Raw genomic sequence first — 20467 nt, 5'->3', positions numbered from 1 at the left:
AGCTACTGAAACCGAATGAAACGATTACGGGGGATGTCTACCGACGACAATTGATGCGTTTGAGCCGAGCACTGCGAGAAAAACGGCCGCAATACGCCGATAGACACGACAAAGTTATTTTGCAACATGACAATGCTCGGCCACATGTTGCACAAGTGGTCAAAACATACTTAGAAACGCTCAAATGGGATGTCCTACCCCACCCGCCGTATAGTCCAGACCTTGCGCCATCCGATTACTATCTCTTCCGATCGATGCAACATGGCCTGGCTGACCAGCGCTTCCGTAATTACGATGAAGTCAAAAAATGGATCGATTCGTGGATTGCGGCAAAACCGACCGAATTTTTCACAAAGGGAATCCGTGAATTGCCAGAAAGATGGGAAAAAGTAGTAGTAAGCGATGGACAATATTTTGAATATTAAATTTGTAACCATTTTACGTCAATAAAGTTTCAAATTTCGAAAAAAAACCGCACGAACTTATTCATAGTCCTATTATATTAAAATTAAACTGGTATAATTTGAAAATACCTCCGAAAATCGAGTTTTTATGAATAAAACATATTTTTAAAAATAGTTTTTCCAAACTCAACTCAGATGATAGAAGTTACAAGGTTAAGGAACCCCCTTTAACTGAACGGCTCAGGAAAATCAGGTTGCAATTCTAAAGCCCATGTCAGACGTTCAATATTTACTGAAAGCATATTTGGGGTGCACTATTTATTGAACGTGTTACATGGAGTATTGATGGATAGTGATCCATATAGCAAAGTTCATAAACATTTTGAAATACATCAATATGGATCGCAATATATATATACAGGGTGGGCCAAATAAGACCACCCTGTATAATTGGCACGTACACCCTTTTTTGGGTGTTTGGTCGAGCTCCTCCTCCTATTTGTGGCGTGCGTCTTGATGTTGTTCCACAAATGGAGGGACTTAGAGTTTCAAGCCGACTCCGAACGGTAGATATTTTTATTAGAAGCTTTTTCATGGTAGAAATACACTCGGAGGTTTGCCGTTACCTGCCGAGGGGCGACCGCTATTGGAAAAAACGTTTGCTTCATTTTGGTGTTTCACCGAGATTCGAAGCTACGTTCTCTCTGAATTCCATTCGGCTTCGGCGGTCGCAATAATGTCAATTAATATTGAACGTGTAGCACACACCCACAATCTTTCAATATGGATCGCAATCCAAATATCACAATATTTATTGAACGTTTGACATGTTAGGCGTATAAAAATCACACAACTTAAGTCTGTAAAACAATTGGATGGTCGGTGGGGACGAAGATTGATAGATTTGATTCAAAATGGCGGCAATGTGAGGTGCAGAAATATGAGGTTCTTTAAAAAGGAGCAACCAATTTGAAAATTTGGCGACGGATCGTTAATGCACACCATTAGATCCATAGAGCTAAAGAAGTCTTCGGGAGTAACCAAAAATGTCATATTTCTTACTTGCCAAAAAGATATGTCTTTTCGATTCTTAAATACTTATAAAGGGTTTTTCAATTGGCGCGGCTCGATTTTGGCGCCCTGTGGCAGCCATTTGTTTTGGTGACATCTGTCAAATCTTTTGTTTATTATTCAGTTGTTTATGCCAAATCATCATGGCAAGTTACACGATTGAACAGCTCGTTCAAATGATAAAACTTTATTATCAAAATGAGTGTTCAACGTTGCGTTCAAACGTTGCGCGCATTGCGCCCATTTTTCGGTAGACGTGGTGGCCCTTCCAATTTCTTATGGCCCATATTGAACCATATGGACCTAGACGACATGTGGTTCCAGCAAGACGGCACTACGTGCCGCACAGCAAACGCCATTTTATCCCAGTTCAACATCTACCCGCCGTAATTGAAAAACCCTATATTAGATGATTAAAAAGTTCTGAGTTTTTCCGCTAAGTGTCTTTAGTGAGCCACATTCCACTATTCGGCGATTTAAAGGTGTCATCAGTCCTGAAAAGGAGTTCTCTGTGGTTGGTGCAACCAGCTGCGTGTTACAGCGTTCCAAAATATGGACTGGGCGGGTGAGAAATGTATGCGAAAATTTATTAAGGCTAAACGTCAGTCATCGGCATCCCCTTGACAGTTGTTAAAGGGGAACTGCACAAATTATTTCTCAGGAAAGCGCAGAAAAGATGGAGCCCATTTCTTCATGTGCTATTTCGAAAACCCTTTGGCCCTAATACGTCATAGAAAGAACTCAGAATGTTCTTTGGACTCCTCGCTATTCAATTTCCAAACTCGTAGCTGTGTTTACTGGTCACTGGACGATCGGCACACACGCGGAAAAGCTAGGGTTACCATTTAACCCCCATTGCAGAAGCTGTGGGGACCCTTCGGAGAAGGAGAACGTTGAGCATTTTCTCTGTAATTGTCCGGGTTTGGCAGCTAGAAGACTAAGGTCACTGGGAGCTCCTTTCTTCGACAGCCTGGGGCAGTGCGCCAACCTAAATCCAATCAGTCTTCTCCATTATATCAACAGCTCTGGTTGGCTGTAGATATCTGCCTGTTGGAGGTCTCATAATGGTATCAAAACGGCGCTTTAGTGCAACTTGAGGAGTGCTAGGTGCACTTCAACCATTTCACCTACCTATCTACGTCGAAGCTACCATTCGGTTGTGACCGTGCTCGAATCCCAATGATTTCTCGAAACATCAAATGATGGTAAAGGGGTTCCCTAATAGCTGTCGCTCCTCGACAGGCAATGGTTAAACTCCGAGAGTATTTCTACCATGAAAAGACACCACATATTGGAGCAGGAACTCGTCTAAACACCCAACGATTACATTTAAAAAAAAAAAAACAAACAAAACAAAAAAAAAATAATTTAATCGTACTTATAAATTAACAGATAGAAACAGTAGTTATTAATTTAGGCAGGCCATATTTTACTTACGTTTTTTGCCTAATATTAATACTGAAGATACGTTTGCCTTTGTTTCGTTCTAATTTATTTTTGCAAATTTATTCTAATAAAAATAAAATTAAAACTGGCCACCAAATTTTGTTTGATAAGTAAAACTCGTAACAAAAATGTGCCTCGGCTGGGCCTTATGTACTGGAATATGTGAGAGCTATCTCACATCCTACTTTTGAATTTTAACTTCTAAGGGTCAGTTTTTCAGTACTTGGGCTTTCCAGTTAAACTATGTTTAAAGGCCGAATTTTACAAGCTTAAGCTCGGTTTAAAAAAATCACCGCAGTTCAAGTAGCACTAAAAGACCGGGCCTAAATCACTAATTCACAGGGAGAAGTTGTCAATGTTCTTCTCTTACACATATGGATACGTTTGCACATATGTATTTATGTATGTATTTTCTCCTTTAATGCTTCTATGCAGCAGTCTGAGCACTCTGAAGCGAATTCACTAAATTTTGTGAAAACTATACAAATCCCGTTTGTTTATTTTGATGGAGAAGTTTTTTTGGTAATTTAAAAATATCGATCTAGCATAAATGAGATCGAAAATGCAATATGTAAAAAGTGTGAAATAAAATAATACACACAAAAATTATGAGTTTTATAGCAGTTACAAAAAAGATTTGTTTCCTCTTATTCCCTTATCCAGCACAACAAATCCATTTTGATTTTAATGCTAACCTTTTCACCAGGTAAATAAGCAAAGTTCTTCCCAAAATGTTAATTTCTCTATGAGCGTGGTGAATAGCTCGCTACTGACGTAAGCTACTTACCAAGGTAGTAAGCTTCTTAGCAGCGGCCTCTGTAGTTAGAAATCGGTAAAAGCTCATTTAACTTTCCTCATCAGACAACTTCCGAAAGTTCTCTGTTCTTTTTCTACAAAGTTCTGTTTGCATACACCCTGTGTTGCATAGCTTCCACAACTGGAACGTAAGTTCCTAAACCCAAAGAGAGCGACTGTACTAACAGGGTGATTAATATAGATCACAAATTTGAGGGCTGTAGAAAGATTTATAAACTCCAAAATTTGAGGCTGCTAATTCCTTATCTGATATGTTGTTATAAACTAATATATAATAATTAATTTTCGGAAAAAATGAAATATGTGATATGTGGTATTTCATCACCTAAAGGAAAATAAAACGAAAATTAAAAAAAATCTTAAAACTGAAGATGACAAGGTGTATGCAAGCTATCAAATACAAATATGTGCGGTCCTCTGTCGGGCAAATGGCCGAACTGCTGTTGTTGTTGTAGCAGTAATAAAGGGTTTTTCAATTGGTGCGGGTCGATTTTGGCGCCCTGTGGCAGCCATTTTGTTTTGGTGACATCTGTCAAATCTTTTGTTTATTATTCAGTTGGTTATGCCAAGTCATTATGGCAAGTTACACGATTGAACAGCACTTCAAATGATACAATTTTATTATCAAAATGAGTGTTAACGCATTAACGCAAACGTTGCGCGCATTGCGCCCATTTTTCGGTAGACGTGGTGGCCCTTCCAATTTCTTAAGGCCCATATTGAACCATATGGACCTAGACGACATGTGGTTCCAGCAAGACGGCGCTACGTGCCACACAACATCTACCCGACCTTATTGAAAAACCCTTTACAAGCCCCGTCAGTGTAAGATATATCACCCGTCATCGTCGTCTAGCTCATATAAATGTAGGCGCAGGAAACATCCTGTTTTGACAGGTTGGTTCCAGAGGGAGAGGGGTGTTAGATGAATAAGTTTTAAGGGGTACGTGAAAAGGTGGTTAGTGTCGTGCGGGGTGCCTTCACATGCCGGACATACTTTTGTATGTTTGGTAAGTCGGGGTCAATTCTGGATAAGTAGGAGTTTAACCTGCTACGGGTCTCACGCGGAAGTTGGGGCATTCGGTGGTCGGGAGTTTAAGAAGGTAATGACGGTCTCCCGATAAACGTCGTTTAATGTCGGTCTAAAGACTGTCTGGTCCAGTAAATGTCTGTTGTCCTGGATCTCGTCGGCGTAGTTTAATAGGTGTCTCCTGACGTTCCTAGGAGGCGGGTCTGGCTCAATCAGGTGCCTGCAAGAGTTAAACCTGCGGTAGCACGCTACCAGGAACTGCATGCTGAGCAGTTTGTTGTGCTCCATTACAGGGAGCATCTGTGCCTCATTGTGAAGGTGTTGAAGAGGGGGCATCTGGAGGCAACCCGTCGCTGTCCGAATGACAGTGTTTTAGCAAGTCTGGAGCTTTATCGACTGCGTGTCAGTGTTTTCAGGCGATCAGACATGCGCAGCATAGTTTAGAACCGGCCGGCCAATTGTCTTAAATGTCGATAGCAACAATTCTTTGTCTTTGCCCCAAGTGCTGCCGACAAGCGATTTGAGCACCTTGTTGCGATTTTGGACTTTAGTGGCAATTGCGGTTGTGTACGCAGAGAAGGCGAGCAAACTGTCGAAGTTACACTCAAATTCTGGGACTATTAACAGTCGGAATTGGTGTGTCATCGACTTTTACCTTGAGTTGCGGTTTGGCCTCCATTGTCCAGGTGGTAAAGAGGGTCGCCATAGACTTATTGGTGGAAAGTTGGAGATTCCTCGTAGTGAAAAATCGAGAAAGGTCGGTGAGGTAGATGTTCACTTTGGAGCACAGGCCATCAATGTCATTGTCCGACGCCATTATCGTGCAGTCGTCAGCGTATGAGACCAGAGAGACTCGCTCTGGTGGCTGGGGAAGTTTCGAGATATAGAAGTTGAACAGCAAGGGTAAAAAGACACCACCCTACGGAATACCTTGCTTGATCTTTCCTCTGTTTTGCCGAGTAGCCGAATAGCTCTTCCTTTCTGCTGGGGGCAAATAACCTATAGGCTGAATTTTATGAGAAGCGTTTTCACCTGCCGAAGAGCGAAAAGGCACATCGAGTAGAGGACCAACCTAATAGTAACTATACCCATAGTTTTAAAATAGATTAAAGAGGACCATAATAACATTTAATATGCCTTTTATATGCCTCTATTTAGGTATGTGAATTATTTAAACCTGTAAACCAGCTAAACCAGTACAAGAAATGTATAAAAAACCCATAGAAATACAAAAGCAAACCGCCTACTCACCTTCCCAAATCCAAAAGGCTATCCAACAGATTCACAGCCCTTTTGTCAGTGGAGCGATCGACAGTGTTATGAAGATTAGGGTCACCGGGATGGATGAGTAGCACCAAAGCAATACCAAGCAGCGCATTTAAGAACGAAGTCGTAACGAAATACACCAAAGTACGAAGTGCGATTTTACCATTCATTCGGGCATTCAGGCTAGCAGAACCGGCAATCAAACTCGATATGATCAATGGCAAAATCATTAGCTTCAAAACGCGCATGAACAGCTCGCCCGGATAGGATATCAACATAATAGAGTCCTCGTGCAAATTCAAAGGCCGTAGCGAAAATCCTGAAATTTAATTAACTATTATTCGGCTATTATAAAACAAAAGTTGAAGTTTGAATATAAGTAAGTATAAATAAATTTTAGCTATGTAGTCAATAACAGCTTTAACAATTCGTCTTGGTCGTGTATTTACATTCCCGTTTTCCACTTAAACACAATGTATGTATGTATGTATGTAAACTATATTTATATGTTAGACATGAGAAGAACCGTTGCGATTACACGAGAGCCCTTGCGTTTACTTTTAACTTCAACCAAAGACCAAAGCTAGTCAAAGCTCAGCCAAACCTTTTATGGAAATAAATAATATACATACTTATTTTTTGGTTTGCGGTCCTTACTTCGTTTTAAGTCCGGCTGAGCTTAACCATTTACGGCAGACACATATACATCATTGAGCTTTTAATCTGAATTTTTTGCGAATTGTTGAAGTAGTAGAAAGTAAATTAAGAATACAAATCCATTTTCATTGGATTTCAGAAAGTGGCTTAGTCCGGAGCACATAATTTTTGAATAGTTGGGTAAAAAACAAAAAAGAGGTTGTCTTTAAAGTCGGTTTACTGACGATAGTTTAACGTGACAACGTCATAAGAAAATACTGATTTAATGGTTGCAATTTTCAAAACAAGATTTTAATTTTATTTGTTTGATAGATATTTTGTATGGATATAGAGGAGGAGGTAAATGGAATTGCAATGGAATAGGTCAAGTTACATTTACACAAACCTCAAAAATTACAAAACATTTATCAAATTCATGAAAGATATGTTCAATTTCGATTGTGCATCAGACGTTAATAAGTTAACAACACTAAGAGGCAACATCATCGATTTCCCTTTTTCAAGACACATTACAGTCGAAACACCCCCTTTCATTTCCTACTTTTCTCAACACAGAAATGGTTCATTACCATGCACACAGAAAGAAGGCACATGCAAATACAAATATGTGAATTTATACAGGGCCATGTAAAATTTGCTTTTTGAATCGGCTATTAAAAAAAAAAACGAATCAATATTTTTTCAAAAATTTTTTTTATTTTGAAGATTGAACATTGTCATTTATGAATTATAGTAGGCCATTCGATCAACCCAATTTTTAAGCACATTTTCGATTGTTTGGGCTCCAATTTCATGAATGGCAAATTCGAATTCGTGTTTTAAAGCATCAATCGTCTCTGGATGGTTCACATAGCATTTGTCCTTAACGGCTCTCCACAAAAAATAGTCCAACGGGCTTAAATCACAGCTCCGAGGCGGCCAATTGATATCGGAATTTCAACTGATTATTCGGTTTTCAAATACGGTAGCCAAAAGTTCGAGTGTAACTTTGGCAGTGTGACAAGTTGCACCGTCCTGTTGGAACCAAATGTTGTCCATGTTATCCTCTTCAATTTTTCGAAACAACTCGTTGAGCATGTCACAGTAACGCTCGCCATTTACTGTAACCGCGGCTCCTCGCTCATTTTTCGAAAAAAAGGCCCGATGATGCCGCCAGACCAAAAACCGCACCAAAAAATAACTCGTTGTGGATGCATTTGCTTCTCTACAGTAACGTGTGGATTTTCTGAGCCCCAAATCCGACAATTTTGCTTATTGACGTAGCCACCGATGTGAAAATGAGCTTCATCAGAAGAAGAAAAAGAAATGGAAATAGGTTTTCAATATTTCCCAATTTTGTTCAAGCGTATAGCGTCCCATTTCGTAAATTTCAAACCTTTAAGTAAATTATGAACACATTTGACATGTCATTTGTGTTACCATTCTCAAAAAAATAAGTGGTTCAAAAAGCAAACGCTATATGGTCCACCCTGTACAAATGCGCGCGGGGCCGATTGTGCTCTTTGTCGTTCGTTCCGCGCTCGCGCCTGCAGTTCAAGCAAGATAACGACGCATTTTTTCGTGCGTGCATGTTCACCTCACGAAAGAATGTAAAGGTGTGATCAAAATTAAACCGACATTCGGCTCTCGCTGATTTGAAAGAATCAGCTGATTTGCTGTCGTAATGAGAGAGATGGTAGCGGTTTTTTTACACCAAAGGACAGCAAAAAGTGTTAGGTTCTATTCCAAAAATTATAGATAGCTCCTGTACATCGTGGTTATATTTGACAAAATCAGCAGCCACTGCCTACGTTTTTTCGTTACCGTCTGAACAATGGCATTTTCTGGTTACATTTCAAGGGAAAAGCATCAACATGTCAAGTGGTTGTGGAGACTTGCGGGAATCATACTCGATCGCTTTCATAGTCTTGAGTTAGAGCTGATTGTAGTCAGAGTAGATAAAGCAAAAATAAATTCGACTTTATTTTTAAGCATATCATAGTAACTTTATTGCCTTTTATAATAAATACATTCACATATAAGGAGATGATTTACTTTTCCGTACTTAACTCCCAACCCGTAATTAAAAATCGAGATATCCCATACAAAATCTGTAATCATAAAATAATCCCAGATAATATCATAGTTTTTGACATACAACCCTGTTTTTGGTGTAATAGATCGTTATTTTTACGCGTTTATAGAAAAAAAGGCCAAAGTAAAAACTAAATAGGTAAAATGGATGCCGGCAAAGAAAACAGGTTTGTAGACATAATTCTAATATGTATGTGTAATACATACAATAGTTAATAATACCTAACAATCATTTTATTAGAATTATGTGTACAAACCTGTTTTCTTTGCCGGCATCCATTTTATTTAGTTTTTCATATAACAGAAAAAAAACGTGTGCCCTCTTATCACTTATTATAAAATCTAATATCGAATTTCGAATGCGTATTGCTGCCATAATTTTTTGGAACCTCAGTAAACCTCGTTTACGGATTTCCTCCAACTGTTTACCACCACCAGTAGTAAATTGGGCAAATAAATTAACTATTCCTACTGCTATCAATTTACAACGAATCTATTTCTCAGTATTGTCAACTCTTTGTTTACTTGAAATTATTTACCTGTTCGCCGCTTGATGGCTAGCAAATTAGCTAAATTTGCTGGAGGTAGAGCAGTTAAGAGTAAAAATTGCACACGAACGCGAAGGCAAATGCGGGTTGAAGAACAATCCTATAATTTGTATGCATTGGCTGAATTATACCAAAATTATATAACTTTATGCGCATATGTATATGTGTATACTTTTTATATTTATAATATCTAAAACTGAAATATTATTTTCATAATGGGTCCTTTGCGTCCGCTGCGGCAAGAATTTGACTGACAGCAAAATTGATTATGTGTATTTGAGTCGAAGGCGCCACATACGTGTCGTACGCTATGTCGGAATACACGAAAAAATGTGTCGTTACCTTGCTCATTAGTGTTACCTTGCTCATTGCCGTTACCTTGCTCATTTGTCGTTACCTTGCTCATTTGTCGTTACCTTGCTCATTGCATTGAATGAACTGCAAGCGAAAGCGCGGAACGAACGACAAAGCAAACGAACGGCAACGTTCGACATCTTGCTCTCTCCTACTTAAGTGAGCGTATATATGTATGTATATGCGCATATGTATATATATAAATTCACGTATTTGTATTTGCATATGCCTTCTTATTGATTATTATTAATTTGATTCACTTGAAGAATTTAAAATAAAACCAAGTTTGTTAATAATACCTGTTGTTTTAATGTTATTATTATTAATTTTTTTATTATATATTATATGAAGGAAAAAATGTATGGTAATATTTACCATATACCTTATAAGATATGTTGTATACTAATATATGTATATAAACATGCATATACATATACAATTTCGCGCAATTTTCAAAACGAACAAATCTATATGTAAAGATTCATACAAATCATATGGACATATCAAATATACGAATCTATTCCGTACGCAAGCAAATGTAAGCTAATGTGCTTGAACTGCAAGCGAGAGCGCGGAACGAACGACAAAGAGCACAATCGGCACCCGCGTTCGGCAACGTTCGACATCTGGCTCTGTCCTACTTGAGTGAGCATATATATGTATGTATATGCGCATATGTAGGTATATAAATTGACATACTTGTATTTGCATATGCCTTCTTCCTGTGTGCATGGTAATGAACCATTTCTCTGTTGAGAATAGGACGATGATAGAAAAAGTAGGAAATGAAAGGGAGTGTTTCGAGTGTAAAGTGTCTTGAAAAAGGCAAATCGATGATGGTGCCTCTTAGTGTTGTTGACTTATTAACGTCTGATGCACAATCGAAATTGAAGATATCTTTCATGAATTTGATAAATGTTTCGTCATTTTTCATGTTTGTGTAAATGTATTGTAACTTGACCTATTCCATTGCAATTCCATTTACCTCCTCCTCTATATCCATACAAAATATCTATCAAACAAATAAAATTAAAATTTTGTTTTCAAAATTGCAACCATTCCATCAATATTTTCTTATGACGTTGTCACGTTAAACTATCGTCAGTAAACCGACTTTACAGACAACCTCTTTTTTTATTATATTAAAATAAATGCAGGAAATAAATGGAATTTAAATTAATTGAGTAAATTCAAATGCACCGTTGTCTTTTCAGTTAAAGCTTGAAAGAGTAGAGAAAAGGCAAAGATTATCCAAGTAGACCTGAAAAATGTGCGCCCCGAGCCCGCAGTTATGGCCGCACCCACCGTCTATGATAACCACGACAGTCGGTTCTACGTCGACAGTCTGATATAACTCTGCTTGTATTTATAAATTTATGACACAGTACACGCTTAAGTCACAGTTTTGGATATGATGAATAATTGATTGGTGATAAGGATAAATAATAATCAAAAAAAGATTGAAATTAATTTATTATAATATGCTTTATAATAACTCATCAAAGTTCTCAAGCTTTATTCGTATATAATTTGTTTTCTCTGTACATCTAATCGATCTATGTCATTAGCTATTATCAGATTTTATAGAAGTAATTGAACATATACTATGCATTTATTACTATTTGAGTAAAGACAAACATATGTTTGTATGATTCATTTGTTCGATTCATGTCAAAGAATTTTTTAAAACTTCGTCTGGGGGGAGTTTGAACCCTGCAAATAATAAATGTTACTTATATATAAATAAAAGTGTATTGAAATTATGAGCTAAGCTGATTTGGTCAAAATCCCGGGAACGAGATTTCTCGCTTTGGTGATAAGCATAATTCAATTGTGGGCTGATGTTATTATTCCTGAAATGAAGCGATTGCTGTTATAATTTTAATGTGCCAGCTGAAAAATGCTACAATACGCAGTTACTGGTCTACAGATCCATTACTTAAAACACCGATATTTGGAAAAAATCGAATAAATGGTGGTTAAGTTTCAAGGGCCGGTATTGATTTTAAATAAAATACAATTTTTTTAGGAAATTATTGTGATTTCTCTTTATTATGATAATATTGGTATGGCTCAATTATGTATGGAACAAAATATCGGCTAAATGGCCTCAGTGGCTTCGGCGGCACACTTCCATCCGATGGCCCAAATTTTCGATGACGCTGAGGCATAATTGAGGTTCTATGCCGTTAATGTGCCGAATTATCTCATACTTTAGCTCTTGAATTGTTGCTGGCTTATCAACGTACACCTTTTCTTTCAAATAACCCCAAAGAAAGAAGTCCAACGGTGTCAAATCACATGATCTTGGCGGCCAATTGACATCACCGCGACGTGAGATTATTCGGCCATCAAATTTTTCGCGCAAAAGAGCCATTGTTTCGTTAGCTGTGTGACAAATGGCATCATCCTGTTGAAACCACATATCGTCCACATCCATATCTTCCAATTCGGGCCATAAAAAGTTCGTTATCATCTCACTATAGCGAACACTATTCATAGTAACTGCCTGACCGGCCTCATTTTGGAAAAAATACGGCCCAATGATGCCGCCGGCCCATAAACCACTGAGGTGAAAATGTGCCTCATCACTGAAGAAGATTTTTTTCGAAAATTGGTTATTCATTCTTGCCATTTCCTGTCACCATTCTGACCTTTGACGACGCTTGAAATGGTCAAGAGGCCTTAGTTCTTGAGTCAACTGCACCTTGTAAGCGTGTAAATGCACACTATCGCGAACAGCAGCAATATTTTATGTAGTACGAGCTGTACGAGCATGCACTGGTGTTTTCACATCTCATACAGACCCGGTTTGCTCAAACCTTTGCACAATTTTTCCGATTGTACGCACATTTGGACAATTAAATTGACCGAAAAAATCACGAAGTGCGAGATATGCATTTTGATTTGAACGCCCGTTTTCATAATAAGCCTGAATAACTTTAACGCGTTGCTCGATTGTGTATCTTTCCATCATTCAAATTGAGTTAGTCAGCAATTGAAAAATGTCAAATAATATGCAGAAAAAAACTTGACATTTAGGTGTGGTTCACATTCAACATCGGCCTTTGAAATTTAACGACCCTTTATATTAATTTAAAAAAGGTGTCGAAGTTTTATTACACGCCTCCCAAAGCAATTTTCAGGTCTAATATTAAACTATGCGCGGAGACACTCATAGACGTGGAAGTGAGTGTTACGCCAAATGGTGTTTCATTTAGATAATTTTCGTTAATTATCAATTTAATTGAATGTAACAATCATAATTTAATTTTAATATAATATAATTTAAGATTAAGTATTATCATCAAATTTGAATTATATAACTTTTTCATTTAACTTTAACCTTAAATTTTAGGTTTACTGTTTATTTTACGGTAGATAATAACACCATATGTATACTATAAGTACATATATAACATAACACAGCATGAATAATTCATATTTACTTTTAATTATATACTCTGTGGGCAAAAAGTAAGGTGAATTTATTTGACAAACTTCGCGGGATTAAAATTTCGCTCTAGTTATTTTTTCATGAGTTGGCAGCACTGTTAATAACATCTGGGCCAACTTTCATGTGAATGTCATTATCAGTAATATATTTACGCTTGTGTTTACCAAACGACCAAGAGTGCATTTTTCGATTTTTACAATGTCTGATTTGGTTGAGCAGAGAAGTGCCATCAAATTTTGTTCGCGGAATGAAATTTCGGCTGCGGAAACATTTAGCATGTTGCAGAAGGCATTTGGTGATTCGACCATGTCGCAGAAAAATGTTTATAAGTGGTACAAAGACTTCAAAGGGGGTCGAGAACGTGTTGATGACTTGGAGCGCTCCGGACGACCATCGACGTCAACAGATGACCAACACGTCAATAAAGTGAAGGAGTTAGTGCTCAAAAATCGTCGGTTGACTGTTAAAGACCTTACTGATATGATCGGAATATCAGAAGGATCTGTGAAAACCATTTTGAAAGACCATTTGGGCCTACGAAAAGTCAAATCTCGTTTAGTAGCGAAAACTCTCAATTTCTTGGAAAAAAGTCGTCCCGGTGATGTGTGTGAAACAATGCTTTCAGACTATCAGGGCAAGCTCAAATGCAGAAATTACGGGAGATGAGACTTGGATTTATGCTTACGACCCTGAAACAACCGACTAATCAAGCGAATATCGTGCTAAAGGCGAGGCCAGATCGAAAAGAGCACGTCAAAGTCGTTCAAAAATAAAGGTCATGTTGATAGTTTTTTTCGATTCTCGTGGTGTGGTGCACTATGAATTCCTTCCACCTGGCCAAACTCTTAATAAGGAATATTATTTGAGCGTTATGCGTCGTTTACGTGACGGGGAACGCGTTTCGAGTCGATTGAGGAGATAAAAGCTGAATCGAAGAAGGTGCTGATGGCTATACCGGAAATGGACTATTTGGCATGTTTCGAGGATTAGAAAAATCGTTGGCATAAGTGTATTTAATAGAGAGGGGATTATTTTGAAGGGGATGAAATTGATTTACAACTTTTTACAACCAAATTCACCTTACTTTTTGCCCACAGTCCGTGAGTTAAGTTTTGGCTACGACACTATAAAAACATCAATTTAAAAATAGAGAAGTCACTTGTAAAGTAACAACGAACGCGCTCGCATTTTCATTCAACGAAAGTAGTCAACAGGCAATTTGTTGGTTTGCACACACCCAAAATAAAGTGATAAAAATAATTAATTAATTTTCGATCTTAAAAAAAGCTTAAGATTTTTCAATGAGCAAAGTTCATCCGTAGTTCTGACTCTTGCCACTTTAGCAGCCGTTGTAGATGTCACATTAATGATATTACGAACTATTCAATCGAATGCTGTTTATTTTAATAAAATACATACCAAGTCGACTGACCCCCTCTTGGAAGTAGTGCTTATTTAATGTAATTAAATTTTGTATTCTTTATTGCCATTGTTAGGAGAGACATCCTCAACAAAAACTAAAAACGATGAAGAGGAAGAATGGATACATCTGACCTCATTCAAAATAAGGGTTGTGGCAAGGGCACAGGAAAACATTTTCATGCATCAATTTTCATATGTAATGCATGTACGTAGATGCATACATACACATATGTTTGTATGTTTGCGTGCTTGTATTTATGTAAGTAAAAGGCAAAAACGAGTGTTGATTCGTGCCATAAACTGGGCCAACAAGCTCAAGGCCATCTTCGTTCGTTCGCTGTTGCAAGTGGTTTGCTATTTTTTCCATGTTTTCAAAACACAACTGAACTTGACAGCTACTCAAGTGTGCAAGTGTTGAGCGCAGACCCAGTGAACTGCGAATAGAGCCTTACGGGACGGCCGATAAAAGATAATTTGTTTGAGTGCAAATTAGATTGCAGTCTGTGCACACCGAAACTGAGGAATTGCGTTAATCGCCAACGGGCGCGAGACCAGAGGTGTAATGAATGGAAAGCAATAACAATAATGATTTTGTTTTTTGTTTTGAGTGCTGACATGAGGATGTAATGAAGCTAATTATATTGCGATAAAACATTTTTATCGCGCTATCACGTCAGAAGGCAAATATGCCGCAAGTGTCAGGAGTACGCACATCCGCGCCAAGCAATGCATTCCTCCTACAGCCATTTGGTGTGATGTTGTTGTTCATATATTTTAGCGTTATGAAAAAGCATATGCCTTGAAGAATGGCTATGCGCACGAACATACACATGATCATTCGCATAATTTGCAACTTGTTCTGTGATGTTTGTGTTTTCGTTTACGTAAGTTTAAAATTTCCTTTTTCTAAATAGCTTTTGCCATAAGGCATTTAAGTTATTATGTAGAATCTTTGGTAAATATTTATTTATTTATTAAAGATATCGGTATTAAATGTATGTAATTGTTATGTCACCTTGAAAATAAGAAAGGATGCATCATTTAAAATAATGCATCTGGTTTTGATTTTTAGTTTTTGGCGCTATCAATTTCACTTGTGTGTACTAAAGAGTTTTGGAAGTTTCTGAGGTGGGGCATTAGAAACCTGTATATCTTGTCGGCTTAAAACTTTAACCCCCTAAAACTAAAGTAGTTTGATATTACCCCAGGGAGTTACGTGGGCCCGAAAAACTTAACTAGGGCAGCCAGAATCTTTTGCTAGGACCCCGAGTCAAATATATCTTTAATGTCAAATATATACAGTAGGGCGGGTCGATTTAAAACTCGCTCATTGCTCTGTGAAAATCGTATTCTACTCGTAGGGATCAAAATAAGAAACTTTGCCGAAGGAACCATACCTCTAAAACGAATTCTGCTGTACCCCAATTTGGGGCGAACGAAAAATCCCACTTTGACCCATTTAGAGTGCTCCAATCGAGTCCAAATGTATGACCGACCCGCACTAACTTTGGACGGCCGAACCACCCATGCCAGTGGCACACCCCCTGGAACTTCCCCATACAATCATTTCAAAATATCAACATTTTTGGCCTTTACATGAGATACGAAACTAAAAAGTTCGACCCAAATTGGGGGACAGCAGAATTCGTTTTAGAGGTATGGTTCCTTCGGCAAAGTTTCTTATTTTGATCCCTAGAATATGATTTTCACAGAGCAATGGGCGATTTTTTTGTCTCCCCACAAATCGACCCGCCCTAATATACAGTCACTCACACTTGATTTGACACAGATTCGGTTTTCTTGTAAAAAGTTCTATATTTCACAATATTTTGGGGCATCTTATTTATTTGCTTTATTTCATTTCTTAACATAAAATATGATACAAAAACGTGTCTACTCATTTCGTTGTAATGCACAAAAAGAGAAAAACATACTGATAACTCATGGCGCAGCTACACACAACTCACGCCAGCTACTTCTTTCTTCCATACCCTCGTTCTTCAAACTTTTTCCTTTCGAAGGCTAGTAAGTCGGTTTGTATTGAACAGTTTATGACTTGAACAGCTTGCTCTGATATTGTGCGATAGACGGTCACAACTCTAGAACTGCCGAATTTGCCCACAGTTCAGAGAGCATTGTAGCCATCATTATTCCATTCATCCTTATTGTCATCAGTCTAGTGAGCAGGGATGCATATTGGAGCAAGTTTACATTTAACTTCTAGTGGGATGTGCTTCTTTATTAGAAGCTTATTAGAAGCACTAACTCCGATTTTTCTGTGGCCAATTTTAGGCCACTTGAATCTAGCCGCGTTTATGTCTTTTACCATGACTTTCTTTAGGGTTTTCTTTCTTTAAGGTTTCGTGCTGTGATGGTTGCGGCGATATCGCCTGCGTATTCGATTAGTTCCTCAAGAAAACATTAAGAATTGATCCTTGTGCCACTCCGGACGTATGTATATACAGTGGGATGTGCTTCTTTATTAGAAGCTTATGAGAAGCACTAACTCCGTTTTTTCTGTGGCCAATTTTAGGCCACTTGAATCCAGCCGCGTTTATGTCTTTTACCATGACTTTCTTTAGGGTTTTCTTTCTTTAAGGTTTCGTGCTGTGATGGTTGCGGCGATATCGCCTGCGTATTCGATTAGTTCCTCAAGAAAACATTGAAAATTGATCATTGTGCCACCCCGGACGTATGTATATACATAGGTATCTCAAGTAATTCCTCATTATGTGCGGTAGGTATGTTGGAATTTTGAACCTTTGCTCTAAGGCGGTTAATATTTCCGGTCGTCTTACGCTTTTGAAAGCGTTCTTTACATAAAAGGTGGCAAGGAGGACTATGCTTCTGAATTGAATACTGTCCCTATAGTGGACTTTCCATATCTAAAGTCATCGTTATACGAGTATATGCCTGTGGCCGTTCGAGGCTTGATCAATCTTTCAAGGAACTTTCCAGCTGTGTCGAGCATAATAGCCGCTATTCTGGTGGGTGAGCCTAGCGCGAGCTGCTGTTTTTTCTCGATTTTTAGGCATCCTCCGCCATATTCTTTACCAATTTAATGACTTCAAAAGTTGACTTTCTTCCAGAAGCTTTTATGAGCTTATTTTGACGGGTACTCGTATAACACGTTCAAATATAATATCTTTCCCACCAAGTCGAATATTCAAGGCGAACGGAGTTGAGGCGGGTAAGTCAATGGTTCTTTGGCTTAAATTCTGCCTTTTCCATATAAAAGGAATATGTCCTTCTGGAATGCACGCATTGTACAACGCAGCAAAGATTTCCTTGAATCATACAATGAAATCAGGTCCTGGATCCTTAGCTGATTTTAGTTTTCATTAGAAACAAGGGGAATAATCATTCCAAGTTAATGTTTTAGCTAACTGTAATGGAGTTTGAGTTATGTTAAAAAGATTTTAAAATAATGTTTCGAAGACTACTGGGAGAAGTTGGCATTTGTCAAAGGAGGAGAGCGGAGTTTTCTCACACGGCTTGTATTATAGAATGTATGTTGTTGCATATGTAAAAAAATAAGTATGCGAAAACTTTTAAACGGAACAAAATATGTATGCGCATTTAAATTGAGATACATTCCAAAAGGTCTCTTCCTTACCAGTAACATATCCTAAATATCTTTATAAAAATGTAAAACAAATAACTCAGGTTTTGCAAAATCTATTTTCAAATATATTTTGTAAACTTTTGTATTTTGTATGTGTGTTTTCATACTATATGTGTTTATTTTCGGTGTGATTGATTCTGGATAAGAAGCTCTAAAGTATTTAAAAAGCTAATTGTGGCATTGGGCAAGTTTACTTTGGGGGAAAAAAGTGTATTGGTATGAGCTCTTCGCAAAAAGTTGTTGTATTTTGAAATTTATGTGCCGTTAATCAATACGAAGAAACAACCGGTATTACGGGACAACCAGTCATGGGTACTGCACCATAATAATGCGCCAGCTAATGCGTCACTGCACTTTATTTTTTTTTTGCCCAAAAACAATACCTTAATCATATCCACTAATTCATAGCATTGTATCTCCTCTTCTCAAAAATGTTGAGAGTCCGGAGATTTCCCACTATTGGGGTAAACGCATATCAAAGGCTTGGAAAGGGTCTGGTACAAGTTTACTCGGTGCAAAAATTAAAAAAAATGAAATCATCTTTTTTGAAAAAACCTCTTTTATTTACAAAACTTTATTTCAATAAGGAAAGATCGCAATTCTCTTTGTTTCAAAATCGACTTTTTTTAGATTTTGGTAGATCAGCTACTAATAAAAATGCTAAATAAAAAAATTCAGCGTGAAATCATTAGTTGAAATCATTATGACAGCACTCTTAAGATGACAGCATTCACAGAAATTTACATTCCATTTATTTGTTCCTTCTCCTTTTAATTAATAAAATTTTTAATAGGGCGCTTGCGTCTTAAAGTGACTTGAATGGGTAACGGCTGATTTGGTCATCAATTTCTGATTCGCATTTTGATTTTGTACTTATCAGAGAAATTAACTAATTAATTAACTAAGATACAATTAAATTATTTGTTACTAAAATTTGACAGGGGAGAAAGAAATGTGTTTCTGTTCGAACTGCCATATCGCAAAAAAACTCATTTAACAAATTAAACGTTCGTTTGGCTATATGTATTTTTTTATTGTTTGAAAATACCCACATATGTTTGAAAACACTCATAAAAGTTTTAAAAGCCACATACTTGTAAAAAACTGTATTTGTAAAACATTTGGCTCGGAAATTTAAATATTTTTTATTTCGAGATCAACAAACCCTCTAAAAAATCATATTTCAGTCAACTTAGCTCAACTCATCTTTAAGAAAATAAGGCCGATATGGATAAGGGCTACAATTGAGAAAAAAGACTATAACATGGCAAAAAATAAAAATTAAATGCATGTCACAATTTATATAAAATCCATATTATATACATCTACTATACCTACGCTGCGGCGAATTGCACCAAGTGCCATTAACTCGCTAAACAGATGTATGTATGTATGTATGCTAGTGTGTACGAGTGTATGTGACAATTTAGTGTTTTGAAATTAGCTATTTATTTATTTGCGTGCAAATTACACATGAATAGTGTTGTTTGTAAAAAAAATACAATATTATCCATACATTTTTGAAATTTTTATTTAAGGTGAAATAATGTGAAATGCAATATTCAAACGTGTTTAATGTCTAAGTTTATGAATAAATGTGACCACTAGAACGTGTTTAAAAATTGCAACAAATAGTTTTGTCATCAACAAATTACTAGGGTGATTTACACACGGAACATGTTTATATTCGTAACTAACTGAATATTTACAAATAACTAAGTTATTTTGTTCGTATGATCCGAGAATTGAGTGTTCGTGATAAACATGGTAGCACAAAATCAATCACCCTATCGAAAGATTAGTAATTTTTGCAAATGGGAAACAGGTTTTTACTCAAAAATTCATTACTCAAAAACAACTCATTTTAGCTACTAGGCATTCAGCTTAATTGAAGTTTGAGGTGTTCTCTACATTTGGAAAAAGTTAAAAAAAAAATAAATATATAAACTTTTTGAAATATTGAATTTCGAAAAAATTTCAATTTTTTTTCTTTTATGCTAAATAAAAAATGTTCAACTATTGTACGTTTTTGCAATTGTTTCCACATGAAATCGCTCGTGTAAGTAATGGCGATCTATTTGAACCCAAAATTATTAAAATCGGTTCATTTTTGACTAAGTTATGAGCACTTAAAGAAAAATGTTCTTATATAATTAAAAAAAAATCGATTTTGAGCCGAAAAACAAAATTGCCGATAAATCTTGAAAAAAAATTTTTCAGGCGAACAAAAAAATACGTGTCTCATTATTTTGAAATCGAAAAACCTGACCCGAATAGCCCGGTTGAATTGAAATGGAA

At 37.0% G+C, this 20467-nt stretch overlaps 1 protein-coding gene across 6 annotated transcripts in view; it reads right to left on the bottom strand.

Moving 5' to 3' along the window:
* LOC128865360 (excitatory amino acid transporter) overlaps positions 1–20467 on the bottom strand; it is a 63051-nt gene that overhangs the window by 8092 nt on the left and 34492 nt on the right. For all 6 annotated transcript variants that reach the window (XM_054105619.1, XM_054105613.1, XM_054105615.1 and 3 more), the window contains one exon: positions 6019–6352. In XM_054105619.1, coding sequence (XP_053961594.1) covers positions 6019–6352 — 334 coding nt within the window. The remainder of the gene's footprint in view (positions 1–6018; positions 6353–20467) is intronic.

Source organism: Anastrepha ludens, chromosome 5, assembly GCF_028408465.1.
Source record: "Anastrepha ludens isolate Willacy chromosome 5, idAnaLude1.1, whole genome shotgun sequence".
NCBI classification, from domain to species: Eukaryota; Metazoa; Arthropoda; class Insecta; order Diptera; family Tephritidae; genus Anastrepha; species Anastrepha ludens.
This window is presented reverse-complemented; position numbering and strand designations above follow the sequence as displayed.